At 40.5% G+C, this 13,397-nt stretch overlaps 2 protein-coding genes across 3 annotated transcripts in view; one reads left to right on the top strand and one right to left on the bottom strand.

Annotated features, from left to right (window-relative positions):
• The window catches only part of LOC145449716 (uncharacterized), a 335,502-nt gene that overhangs the window by 280,178 nt on the left and 41,927 nt on the right, over nt 1-13,397 (bottom strand). The window lies entirely within an intron of this gene.
• Nucleotides 793-12,934, top strand: LOC145449750 (uncharacterized). Of its 2 annotated transcripts, XM_080328176.1 has the most exons (7): nt 793-1,425; nt 1,492-1,558; nt 2,318-2,369; nt 2,879-2,954; nt 9,802-9,841; nt 10,138-10,294; nt 12,520-12,934. In XM_080328176.1, exons 2-7 carry the CDS (start codon nt 1,528-1,530, stop codon nt 12,638-12,640), a joined length of 477 nt encoding a protein of 158 aa, XP_080184302.1. In that variant the 5' UTR covers nt 793-1,425; nt 1,492-1,527; the 3' UTR covers nt 12,641-12,934. The 2 variants fall into 2 exon arrangements, with proteins under 2 accessions (XP_080184302.1, XP_080184301.1); XM_080328175.1 differs by having other exon boundaries at nt 797-1,558.

The following is a 13,397-nucleotide window of genomic DNA, read 5'->3' as shown; positions in this document are numbered from 1 at the left end:
CTGAACTAGTTACACGCAATGTACAATGCGATGTGATGAACAGATAGGAGGATGTCAAACGACACGCATCAGTAGCGATCCTCTAACATCCACCTCGGCCTAGAGTGCCCGATGTCACAGTTCTTTTCGATGTTGATCTTTTTTTGAAGCCGCAGTCCTTTCTACTAGTTCTTCCCATTCCTTGTGACTTGCGTTGGGCAGAGTCAAGTGATTCACGTATTCACAAATGATGGCATGAGAGTAAGCCAGTCCGAAGAGTTCAAATATCTAGCCCAGCCATTCATGCGGCAATACATTTACCCTTTTCTGTAAAGATAACAATCTATGGATTTTCAGTATAACATCCGGCGATTTTAAGATACAAATAATCATAAATTTTGTAATGAAAAAAAAATCTGATTATCATTCAGAATAGTTGTCGTCTGTAAATAAATATGCAGTTGACCCATCTGGGACTATATATCACGCTTGACTGAGCGTCCATTCGTCAATTATGACGAAATAAAGACCCACGTGTCATCAATTTCAAAAACATTCAGGTCGCTTTTATTTTGGAATTTGATCATATTATGTACGGTTGCCAGTAAACTCGCCCCAAAGTAAATTCGGCCCAGGCAAATTCGGCCATTACATCAGTAAATTCGGCCCACCGAGAATATTGTATTAAAATGTATTACCAACCGTTAACATAAATTAATTACATAATTATACTATTATTAAGTGATTTGGATGTCAGGGTATGCGTAGATCGCGTAACCACGGGAGATAGCGCGGATATTCAAGGGGACCGAATTTACCGACAGCCGATTTCAATCGGTATATTCGGCCCTCGGAGAACATTGTGTGAAATTGTATTACGAAATAATAATGTGTATTATATTACATAAATATAATATTATCTAACCTGAACCCTAACACTAATCCTAACCCTAATTCTAACCCTAATCCTAACCTAACCCTAATTCTAACATAACCCTAACCTAACCCTAATCCTAACCCTAAACCTACTAATAACTAATAATGTGTATTATATTACATATTTATAATATTATCGAGTGATTTGGATGTTAGGGTTTATGGTTAGGATTAGCGTTAGGTTAGGATTAGGGTTAGGTTAGGATTAGGGTTAGGGTTCAGGTTCGATAATGGTTTTGTAAGTGTTGTTGTTACTCTGGCCCTGGCCGAATTTACCGACGGCCGAATTTACCGACGGCCGAATTTACCGACGGCCGAAGTGACCGACGGCCGAATTCGACGGGCCGAATTTACTTTGGGGCGAGTTTACTGGCAACCTTATGTACAATTGTACATACAGTTGAAGCTGTAAATAACTAAAATGAATGAATGTACCATTTTTTGTTATGAAACTAGGCCATCCGTACTGCAATGGGTCATGCGGTTCTTGGCCGTTCATATATGTTCCTAGTGAGGCATTTTCAAGTTGAATTTGTTGTGTTATTGCTCATATTGTTTGTATTTTATGCAAAACAGTAACAAAGTGAAAGCAGCATACTTCGGCCCATTCCGATGTCGGATTGCAGCGATGTCACAGCCACAGGTAAGGTGATTGGATCTCACGATCCGTGAGTAGTTCTCGTTGCAAATTTTAAAACGTGAGTACCGTAGCTCTTGTTCTAGTTCTAAGTTTTCAAAAGGAAATAGTTCTGTAGTTGCAAGTTTTCAAAAGGATATAGAATAGCTCTAGTTGCGCATTTTGAAAAGTGAGTAGTTCTAGTTCTAGTTGCGAGTTTTGAAAAAGGAATACCTACCAGTATAGTTCTAGTTGCGCGTTTTGAGAAGTGACTAGTTCTTAGTTCTAATTTCGAGTTTTGAAAACGGAATAGTTCTAGTTTAGTTCTGTAGTTGAGCATTTTGAAAGTCATTGGTTCTAATAGATCTAATTGTGCGCATTTTCAAAATCCAGTAGTTTGTCTTTTCTGTTCACTAGGCCTACTTAACCTCAACCGAATCCAAATCATCCATTTCAGGAATATTACTGCTTTTGGCATAGACATGTACAAATCTGACAATGGCTGATATGTCTTGCTACATCATCGCTGTGAAATCAAAATAGACGATTTTACGCATTTTCGGAAAATTATCTTTATTTAAGTTTTATTTCGCCAATATCTTAGCCATGGTTAACTTTAAAACAATATGATAAACATGAACATGGCCCAAAAATGAAAATATTACCAAAACTTCATTTTCTATCAATATAAGTAATAGATCTCAAAATTTGAAAAGTCTACATAGCCTACATTGATTACACCGCGACAATTATAACTACTTCGTCATTTGCATTAATTTTGTTCAGAGGTTGAATCTCACAGTCCAGAATACAATTATGTTATCGACGCCATGAAAAGGTTAGTAGCGGACCTATTTCATTCATTCTTTCTATTTGGAAGGGATTCTTGGAGGTGCAGAACTTGAGTATAAAATTGGACATTGACATACAAAGTTCTTTTGAAATCTCTACTGGTTGCTGATGATCACCCCTGACGAATGTCAGCCGAAACTATGTGGGTTTATTTCAATATAAATGTATTATTCAATTCATGGCTCCGAGTTTATGGAATCATACTGCAAGTAATGTAGTCCTGAAAATAGAAGTGGTACTTCTACTTGTACATTTTATTTTTATTGCAAAACCAGGCCTAGCTAGAATAGCCTACTTATTTACTTGGAAATCGCTACTTCCACTTGTACTCGTGTGAAAATATATCGTTACTCTGATTCTACTTAGACTTTTACTAATCATGACTACTTTGACATCCCATGTACCCAGCGGGGTCAAAACCCTGTCCTTTTTCTCGGCTCGGTACGCGCCTGTTAGTCACTGTGTTCATCAGGGATTTTGGTTTTATGCCTCTAGACACATGCGGGGACTGCTGGCGTATAAGGAATATAAGGAAATTTTGAACAACTTCAGAAAAGAACATCCTGACGTTGTAAGTAGAAATTATGCAGGAATTCTCATATTTGGTTATGATTTGCAAATGTTAACGATAGGGCATGGTATGGTATGGTATGGAAGCATGGGCGCCGACTTTTATTTTTTTACGAGGTGGCAAAGTCTTGTGACGTCATAATTGTTCCATATCGATGACGTTATCGTCACACGAAACCGCACTTTACTGCATGCCGCTGGCGTACGTGCAGGGTTAAACTATAGATAACTAAGGTAAAGCTTAGTTATCTATAGTTAAACCATTCGCGTGACTTTTTAATATCGGCCTAGCACTCATTAATATCAAACCATGAAGTCGAGTTATTAAATGGAATCTTAAAACGGTACGATCAATGAGGTGTAAATGCCTGCGCTACCAGTCCGTCCGAAGTAATCTGCAGTTCCATCAATGTTATTCACACACAATGGCCAGTGTGACTAACGATAAATACACTACGCACTGGCCTTGCAAGTAACACACGACAACTCTCGAGTACTTCAAGCAGACAATAATGATGATTACAAACGCGAAATCGCGCAGCCAATCAGTAATTGTCTCTTGCGGTTTCTTGCTTCGCGTTGACCTACTCGCATCGCGGCGACTGTTTGATGATTAAAACATCGGTGCATTTCCCGATTTAAGTTCGCGAAGCATTTCGGTAGTACATTGGTCAATTCGTAAATTCAATCTGCATGTCGACGGCCGCCAACGCATGCTAATTGAATTACGTGTTGACGGCCGCACAAATTCGTTATACGGCCGCAGGTTGGCCACCCTTTGGCTAGAATTAATTCCACTTCCGGACGCATGCCGCGATCGTACCAATAGAAATCCACTGTCTACCTAAAGCCTAATAGTTTACTTTTCGATAATGTTGTTCTCGATCCGAGTACATCCAGCAATCAAGTTTATCGGAATGTAATGTAGAAGGTGCGAACGAATCGAATATAATCAGAATTTGCGCCACCCATAATCTTGTGATGCATCACGTTAATAATGATACGAAGACTGAGAAATGACTTCGTGCGACAATTTCGGAGTGCGAATGTATCAAGTAGCGTGTAATCTAATCAGTATCGCTACGAACCGGTTTTGAGTGTGACAACGTATTGAGTAGCTTTCGTCGCGACAATTGTTTTCTCATTATATCGGTATTTAAGCTGTATTGCTGCATTTCCTGATTAATGTCACTGGCAAAGCCTTGTTAGAGAAACGAATCTGCGCAGAAATGAATTGCAATTTGCAGGGACACACCAGCACACCCTCCAATTCCGCGGTCCGATTACCTATCACGAAGCTAGCTAGCTCATGAATGGTTTTGTAAACGAATATGGGTGCACATAATTTAGATTTCAGTAAAGCAGTTAACGTATATCTGGGCGCCTGGTCGGCAGAGGAGATCTGGGATGGTGCTTCTCAGCACACGCTAGGCGCGTGGCCATTTGAAAAATTAGGGGCATTGGGCTCTTATTTCTTATTTACCAATATAGCATCAATTCAATTAGGGTCAAGTACATGTGTAAATGGGAAAATGGCGATCATATAATCTCTTCGTATCGACGATTTTAGGCGTATGATAAGCTCGCCAAAGAGTCCGGGAGTGCTGTCAATTAGCGAGTCACTGGTGAACAATTAAATACGCGCACGTATTACGCAGTCTCGGCTACAGTTTTCGCAAATCAAAATGTTCGAACTTGATTGCACCGATCTCAAACCTTTGTCGTATTTCAGAACTCGAGACATGATACACATTTACTGGTCGTTACGTTTAAGTATTAGCGGTAATCAATTTCGCACGTCTGTTTGCAGCGATTTGATGTTATTCAGTTTCGCGATGTCACTTTTTAATTGATATGACATAAAACAATCACTAATTAGCGTAAACTCGACCGCATTGTCTCGAAACCAGCGAGAGATAGGAGCCAAAGCATGCTAGGCCCGAGACGCGATAGTTCGGCCATAGGCCAGCAATGATCTCTTTCACTCCAGGTGTATTGCAGATGCCATTGTGTAGGCCAGCGATGATATCGTGCACACCAGGCCGGAGCCGCCAATGCAGATTCGATTGCACAGTTAAGCGATGATATAGTGTGAACTGGGCCAATTGCAGATGCGATTGTTGAAGCCTGCGGAACCAGGCTTGATCGAGACGCGATAAATCTGGCTAGCGACGATTGCCATGCTCATGGAAATTAATGACCTAATTTCGCGACCATCTCAGCGGGAGATCATGACAGATTCTTCTCGCTAATTGAAAACACGTTTCTAGCAAATCCGCCGCGCGGAACACTCATTACACAATTGTTGAATTGCAACTGAATATTAGAGTTAGAATGATCATTTCAAAATGACTGGGTTTCGCGTTTCAAATAGGGAAGTTCGACCCCCGAAACCCCCGTGGCTACACGCCTGGCGCGTATCGAAATCGAAGACGTCTCCAACGAGGTCGCATCGATTCGCCTTATTACTAATTACTGGTCACAAATCACTTGGGCGTTTGAGCATTTTGTACGAGGTGGCAGCCGTAAGTCTCGTTGTACGAGGTGGCCGCCGTAAGTCTCGTAAGTCGGCGCCTATGTATGGAAGTATGGTATGGAACGAAATTTCGGTATGGAATATGCAAGAGTGCAAGTATGGTATGGTATGGAAATTTTCCAAGTATGGTATGGAATGTGTTTTCCATACTCCCATACTTTGACAGTTTTTCCAGAAGTATGACAACAGGCCTACTTTCGATTCGTCAAATTGATTGCATACCACATAAAATTCATTTTCAAAGGGTGCCGCGAGGTCAAAAAGGTTCAGAACCACTGGTGTAGGTTATGGTGGCTTATATCTACCATACACATAAGTTCGTCAACACCAGGAAATTTATCTGACCCTGGCATTTACACATGGTTGTAAATTGATGCTACCTTGGTACATTTGGTAAAATTTCAAACCCTTCCTATTTTTCTGTCAGCTTACCTCACATATCCATTTTACGGAGCCGCGACATTTCCTGTAAGGTTACCAGCCCACTGCTAATTAATTTCACTGCGTACTGTTCTATTCTGGGGGTCTTAACTTTCACCAATAGCAAGACTCTACAAAAGAAAGTCTTCAACTTTTATTGGACGAACAATTTCAAAGTGTATAAAGGTTGCGAACCCATCTTATAATTTGACAATGCCTATGTTCTATGTAATTTGTAGATGAGGTTATGCTAGCAGTGCGTTACCACACTAGCTTTACATGTCGTGAGATTCTGTTGTGATTTCCAAATAATCCTGTGTGTTTAGGCCTACATTATACGTTCCTACATTGCTGATGAGTGACGACATATGATTGAAAGCGACTGGGGATATCATTGGTGCATCAAGGCTGTCTGAATGGATAATCTCTTCCAAAATAATTAGAATATATATACCGGAACATTTCCACACATTAAAATAGAATATCACTTGGTTGGTCACGTTTCGAAAGTATGGAAAAAATATCATATATGGTATGGAAGAATGTTGGTATGGTATGGAAAATTGTCAAGTATGGTATGGAACGATTGGGCGGGTATGGAGTATGGAAGATTCTCATTCCATACCATACCATACCATGCCCCGGTTGATTATAATCATTACCATTTTTTACATTTTCTAGTCCGGTGGGTCGTTAATAGGACTGGGGAAAATCGAGTACCTGAATGATTCAATTTTTGATCGAGTATTAGTCTTTTGGTATCATTCATTATGGTTCATGGGTATGATATGGAAAGTTCAAACATGTATATTCCTTTAAGGCAGTGGTTCCCAAACGGTGGGGAATTCCCCACTGGTGGGGAATTCAATGGTTTCTGGTGGGGAATAGACGCATTTGTTCAAAATTATCCACAGGACAGTCTTCATTAGGTTTGTCCATAATTTGGAAAATCTTACGAATCCTCCGTTGTAATGTCTAATTCTATAGATTATTGATAAAAAACGACACTGAGCCTGAAAGAAGCTCACAGAAAGGCCGTTAACATTTCGTGCAAAGCGTTTGAAAGTAGCTACCGAAGAATGGGCGTGTCACCTACCATAGAACGGCAAGAAGACTAGCAATCACGAAACCACGGCTCTTGATTGGCTAATCGGCTATGCTTCAATGACCACAACAGCAGCATCTTGCTGCGTAGGTGATCAAGGAGTCTGCTACCGGCGGCGATTCTAAAAGCGCATTGTATGTAGGTTGACAGATAATGATTTAGGATTAATTCAGGGTATGTTGAGGTACGAAATACATGATGAACAGACAACAGCTGTTTCACAAAAACGTCTAAAGCATGATCGCTTCATTGTGAAGGGAACCGCCGTAGCCTATTTGCCTTGTTTTCAACGAGTGAAAGCATAGGCTCTTATGCCAGTAGCGAAGGATTCCTAGTTTCAGAAAGAATATATCATTATTGAAGACAAATATAAAGCTTAACAATGACACTATAATTTGTGTTATCTTATTGGGCTCAGGTTGTAGTACATAGTTCAAGTTTTGAAAGCTCTAAGAAGCGGCTGAATCAGCGGGTTATGCTTGACTCTTGTCAGATGCTTGCATCAAAATGTATTCACTTGCAAGTGTTGTCAAAGTCCTTGATGATGACGCAGAAAAGAGGTGTAAAAGTAAGCACATATCATGCTGAACAGGATACGTCAAAGTCCTTAGTAATCGCGCATAAAAGGGGTGTAAAGGTAGGCACAGGCAATGCTGCATAGTGCATAGCATGCAGCATAGTTTGTACATCATATCAAGCATAGTCTGTGCTTACATTTAAACCTCGTTTCTGCGGCATCATTAGGGACATTGAAAACACCTACAATGGAATTCAATTTGCTGTGAACGTCTGATGAGTGCCGAGCCCAACCGTTTGATTCAGCCGATCCCTAGAGCATTCAAAACGTCAATTATGTACTACAACTTGAGCCCAATAAGATCACACAAATTATAGTGTCATTGTTAAGCTTTATCTTCGTATTCAATAATGATATAGCCTTTCTGAAACTAGGAATCCGTCGGTATTTGCATAAGCTCCTATGCTTTCCCTCGTTGAAAACAAGGCGTATAGGCTACGGCGGTTTCCTTCACAATAAAGCGATCATGCTTTAGACGTTTTTGTGAAGCAGCTGTTGTTTGTTCATCATGTATTTCATACCTCAACATACCCTGAATCAATCCTAAATCATTATCTGTCAACCGACATAAAATGCGCTTTCAGAATCGCCGCCGGTAGCAGACTCCTTGATCACCTACACAGCAAACTGCTGCTGTCGTGGTCATTAAAGCATAGCGGATTAGCCAATCAAGAGCCGTGGTTTCGTGATTGCTAGTGTTCTCGCCGTTCGATGGTCGGCGGCACGCCCATTCTTCGGCACCTACTTTCAAACGCTTTGCACGAAATCTTAACGGCCTTCCTGTGAGCTTCTTTCAGGCTTAGTGTCGTTTTTTATCAATCATCTATAGAATAAGACATTACAACGGAGGATTCGTAAGATTTTCCAAATTATGGACAACCCTAGTCTTCATATTCACGGAGACACATGCGCAATTACCGTTATCAGTTAACTGCTCTGGAATGTACGTATCGAAAATTATATTGCGTGTTGTTCACAAAACCTCATTTTTAACTCCGGCTGGCCAATAATGGCGTCACAAACGCATCCAGCACGACTAGTTTGACGTGAAATAACGCTTTCGCGAAAGTTTGAGTGTTACTGGTATCGGTTCACAATACGTTTTATGATGCAGTTATAGGCGATTGTCTTGCGTACTGGTGTGGTTGTGTGTCTTGTGTAGTCAAACCAGCAAATAGCTGCTCTGTGATGACAAAAGTGTTGGGTAGTGGGAAACAGGACCGTAACTGCCGTACGTCAAACCCTCCAATTGGGGGGGGGGGGCGAGCTCGAAGGGGCCCAAAACTATTTCGTGAATTAACATAAATTATAGAGTATTTTTTTGGAAATTTATGTGACTTTTTCAAATTGATTTTTTTTTGCGCTGTGCGCGCGATTTAATATTGCCAAATATCTTGATTATTGGGTACTCTTCCCCCTCGAAAATACGTAGAATTTATAGAAATGGAGACTTCGGCGTCGGCCATTACTGCGCCACGACGCACCAAGACATATGAAGTTATAGGCCATGTAATATGCGTGTGTGCCAGAACGATCAGCAGCGAGTAGGCCTCGGTCGAGAAGGAATGCCCTTGTGGTGACCAAAAACTTCTATATATATACAATATACAAATAAGTTTAATTGTCCATAGTCGGCTAAAGAATTGATAGCAAATTATAGGCCAAAACCGATCATATTGACCGAATCAAACATGAATTATATAAATTTTTCGCGCTTCGCGCGTTTATGGTCCTGGTGGGGAATGAAGGCTCGGAATAAATCTGAAGTGGGGAATGAAAACGAAAAGGTTGGGAACCACTGCTTTAAGGCTATATCAAAAAATAGAATGCCAGTTCTACATCATAAAAGATAATTTGATTTTTTTCCGACCATGCCTATTTCATTGCACTTTGTGACACTGCTGCGGTTTGATTACGGCTTCATAGATATGTCATTATCACTAACATGTCTAGCTTTTCACTACCACACATGTTTTGTATGCTGCGATACAACCATTCGAGGCTACCGCAGTGTAAAGTACTGTTGAAACAATAATTCTTATGTATAACTTTTCTTGGCAAGGAACAGATAATTTCAGTCCTGGGAAAATCGATTCAAAGCTGAGTAATTGTGCCTTGTCCGAATTGTGTCTTGTGTGTATAGCATTTTACATTGTGTGTCTTGAGGATATGAAAATATCAATGCTGAATTGTTATTCATACTTTTTCAGGCGAATAATGGCGATTTACCTCGGAAGAAAAGGCCGAGATGTAAGAGCCTGATGAGATCTATCATTTTTAGTCTATTGTTTACTGTTATTTCCAAAACCGGTCGAAATCGAGGTTTCAAGCAGGGTTGTAATGATTCGAGTCATGAATTGACTCAAATCTTAATTTGTTGTAGACTCAACTTGACCAGAGTCATTTTCTTGAAACGGGAAATGGACTAGACTTGACTTGAGTCAATTTGTGCATTGCGCATGACTTGGTTTACATTGACATGACTGTGGCGTTTTGAAGACGGCTTAAGAATTTAATCGGTGAAATTTGAAAAAAATGTTTAACAGCCCTGTTTAAGCCGGAATCGACCCAATCTCTACTTCTCGATGAAAGCAATTCTACACTCGAGGACTGTACTGTTACGATACTGCAGTCTGGGGTGGATTCAAGTGACGATGAACAGCCTACGACTAGTCGAGCCGTCACTGAAAGGGACAGGAAAAGGTGATTATTCCCTCCGCGATTTTGATTTGTATTTGATATTTATTTCTATCAGTGTGGTGCTCATGTGCTACATTTTATGTAGAGTTATAAGTAGGGCGGTTGAGCAGGGTTGTTCAAAAACTTTTTTTCGGCGATTCAATTGTTGAGTTGCCTTAACCCTACTCCCGCGGTCGGCCTCCAGGCCAAATTTTAATGCATCAACCAAAAAGTTCAAAAAACGCGAACAACGGGGCTTGAACCGACGCCCAATATATCGCCGTGATCAGGAAATAGCAGCCTAACCAACTAAACTACTCGGAAGGCTCAGGCGAGAGAGGTGACGATGATATTGAAACGAGTCTAGGCGATTTCTCAAAAGTGAAAGAGAAATTTGTTTTTCGTTTTCACGTGACGTGATACATAATCCTTCCCATGGTGAATAACCACGTGGCTGTCTTACATATCAATTTCGGCATTCAAACAAGACATTACTGAGCTTGAAATCTTTACGCAGCCGAGCGCACTGCGACTGGGAAGTTTTCGTTATAAGCGTTACTCACGGCCGCCGCTGATTACGTCATCGCGATAGAGGCAACGCGCGTTGTAATTCGTGTTTATTTGGCTTTGCCTGGTCCAGTTATATAAGTCCAAATCCATGTTACTGATCTTATAGATACTATTGATCGTATATAACTAACAAAATGTTCAATTTGCAACTGCACAAGGCCATCGTAAGTAAATATATTGCCTTGTTTGACACTTCTCATAGGCGCGCGATTTCTCTTGTTGCTTTATTTCATATCAATTTGAAACGTGTTCCACACATCGAATGTCCGATACAGGTTCGTCAGTATATGGGCATATGATCAACATATATTCATTGAAGTCTACAGTAACTTCGTATAACGTATAAAACGGATGATTCAACTGTCTGTATGATGTTGTTATTACAAGCGCGAGTACCGTACCCGTACATTCGCGCCAACTTACACACCCATGTCTACAGCGTTTAGCACTGGCGTCGTGTAACTTATATAAGACCAACCTTCGTGATACTGATCTTGTTGAAGTGTTATGGACTGCATCTAACTATGTGTGTGGCATTCAACTGTATAAGACAATCGTAAGTGAATGTATATGGCCTTATGCCGCAATGCTCATACGTGCGCTGCATTTTTCACGTAACAGAATATTGCTTTATTTCACACCAATTTGAAGCGTGTTCTATCCAACTAATTCCCGATATTATGGTTGCAATGAACTCTTGCGATCAACAACTACTCTAAAACGACAACTGTGTCTGCTTACGACGTGTAGAACGGAAGATATAAGGAATTATAAGATTAGCGTTCATTCAGGCGAACTGAGCTACACATTGTATTTTGCGGGAAACGATTTTCTGTATTCAATCTGCATTTTGAACAGGTTATGCCATAGGCAATGGGTTATATATAGCTGGTCGTATGCGTATCGACAAACGCTATTTAGAGACGATCATTGTACCGGTAACCGTTTATGACCCCTACAACGCAAGATGTCGTTAATTGATTGAAGCGTGTTTGTGAAAAACTGTGCATGGATCCTCAAGGATCCACCCGTGGCGAAAGGGTTAAACAATGCACCCCAAATTTGCTTGATTCCAACTGGTACATGTGAACGCTCGGGAGTTTGAACATTTTGAAGTTCTCAGAAGAAATATAGCTTTTTCTTTCAAATTTTACTGTTAAGTTGCCTTAAACAAGAACGTATAACAATTTTTGCCTACTTCCAATCGGTAGAAGCAAGTTCACGCAGTTGAAAGTTTGAGTTTAAAAAATAACATTGATGGTGGGTATTCCCATAATTATTAATGAAAAACTCAAATACAATGCAATACAATACATGAAAAATTTGATAAAAACAAAACTGTCCCGACCCCGAGTCCAAGTGTACTTGACTCATACGTAGACCACCACTGCTGGTAACAGGCTTATTCAATCAGATAAAACACAGTTTCTGATCCGATTTGGTCGAGTCAATACACAAAGTGACCCAAGTCTCGTCATTACAATACAACCCTGGATCTCCAAATTATCCTTCTTTACTTTGGATTTGAATCTTTCGTCAGGCACCCACTTAGGTATGATGTTAGCATGGGTCATAGTTATAACGAAAATTGATAGCACCAGTGACCAATCATCAGCGACAATATTGCACGATGAATATATTGTGACGTATGAGCAAGTGACAACATGCCGCATATTTAGATTTGAACTTGCATCTCTGCGTGGCGATAAACGGTCGAAAGTTGAAATTGGAAGCAACGTGGCAAATGACGTGGGCGCAAGTCTTCAGGCCTGTAACGTGACGAAGAAATCTCGACAATAATGATTTTTATTACTTGGCGGGCTAGGTTAACCACTCTTATTTTTAAACTAAGAGGGTACTGGGTCCACGACTCATTATAATCATTGATTTTATCTTACGAGTCGTGCAATCAGTTCTTCACGCTTTTTTCTTGGTATTCTGCATCATGTGTGACAACATCCTTTGATTATTTGTCTTGTCGCATATTGCTGTGTTTTGCTTCGCATGTCAAGTTTTTACAATTGGGTAACTTGGAACTCGTACTTTTCGTTTATAATCATCATCAGCTTTTTAATAAATTCATCTTTTCGAAAATCCGCAAGATTGCAATACGGTAAAAAGATGGTGACATGACTCGGAGTAGTCCATGAGATGAGATACCCACTTCAAGTTCCAGTTTATTCAGAAAATCTCATCACTTCAAAACACATCACAAGACTGCAATACAATGAATGATAGGAAGATGCCGAAACGACTAGGAGTAGTCTATGATCAGACACCCACCTGGGCCTAGACGATGTAAAGAGGAGGCATGCACACTAGGGTGGAGTGAAAATGACTTTTTTTTTTCAAATCAAAAAAGGCCTTCCTCAATCCTGACAAATGACCTAAAACTTCAATTAAAAGTGACTTCAGGCTGTTGCCCCCATTTTCCAGCCGGCAACCCCCCAATTTCTGCCGTGGGGGGGTAAAATGGCCCATCTCGGCAACCGCTGGTCGTAGAGTCATGATATATAGCTCAAAATCTGCGGAAGCATCATGTTTCTATCTGTCTTCT

The sequence above is a fragment of the Botryllus schlosseri genome, chromosome 11, assembly GCF_051294905.1.
Source record: "Botryllus schlosseri isolate E-star chromosome 11, Bs_hap1, whole genome shotgun sequence".
Lineage (NCBI taxonomy): Eukaryota > Metazoa > Chordata > Ascidiacea > Stolidobranchia > Styelidae > Botryllus > Botryllus schlosseri.
This window is presented reverse-complemented; position numbering and strand designations above follow the sequence as displayed.

What these genes read in the sequence shown, in the direction of transcription:
- LOC145449750 (XM_080328176.1), top strand. Translation starts at nt 1,528, where the DNA reads ATGTCGGATTGCAGCGATGTCACAGCCACAG. An exon ending in TCGGAAGAAAAGGCCGAGAT is followed by an intron (nt 9,842 to 10,137) that starts GTAAGAGCCTGA and finishes AATGTTTAACAG; the next exon opens with CCCTGTTTAAGCCGGAATCG. An exon ending in ACTGAAAGGGACAGGAAAAG is followed by an intron (nt 10,295 to 12,519) that starts GTGATTATTCCC and finishes CCGCATATTTAG; the next exon opens with ATTTGAACTTGCATCTCTGC.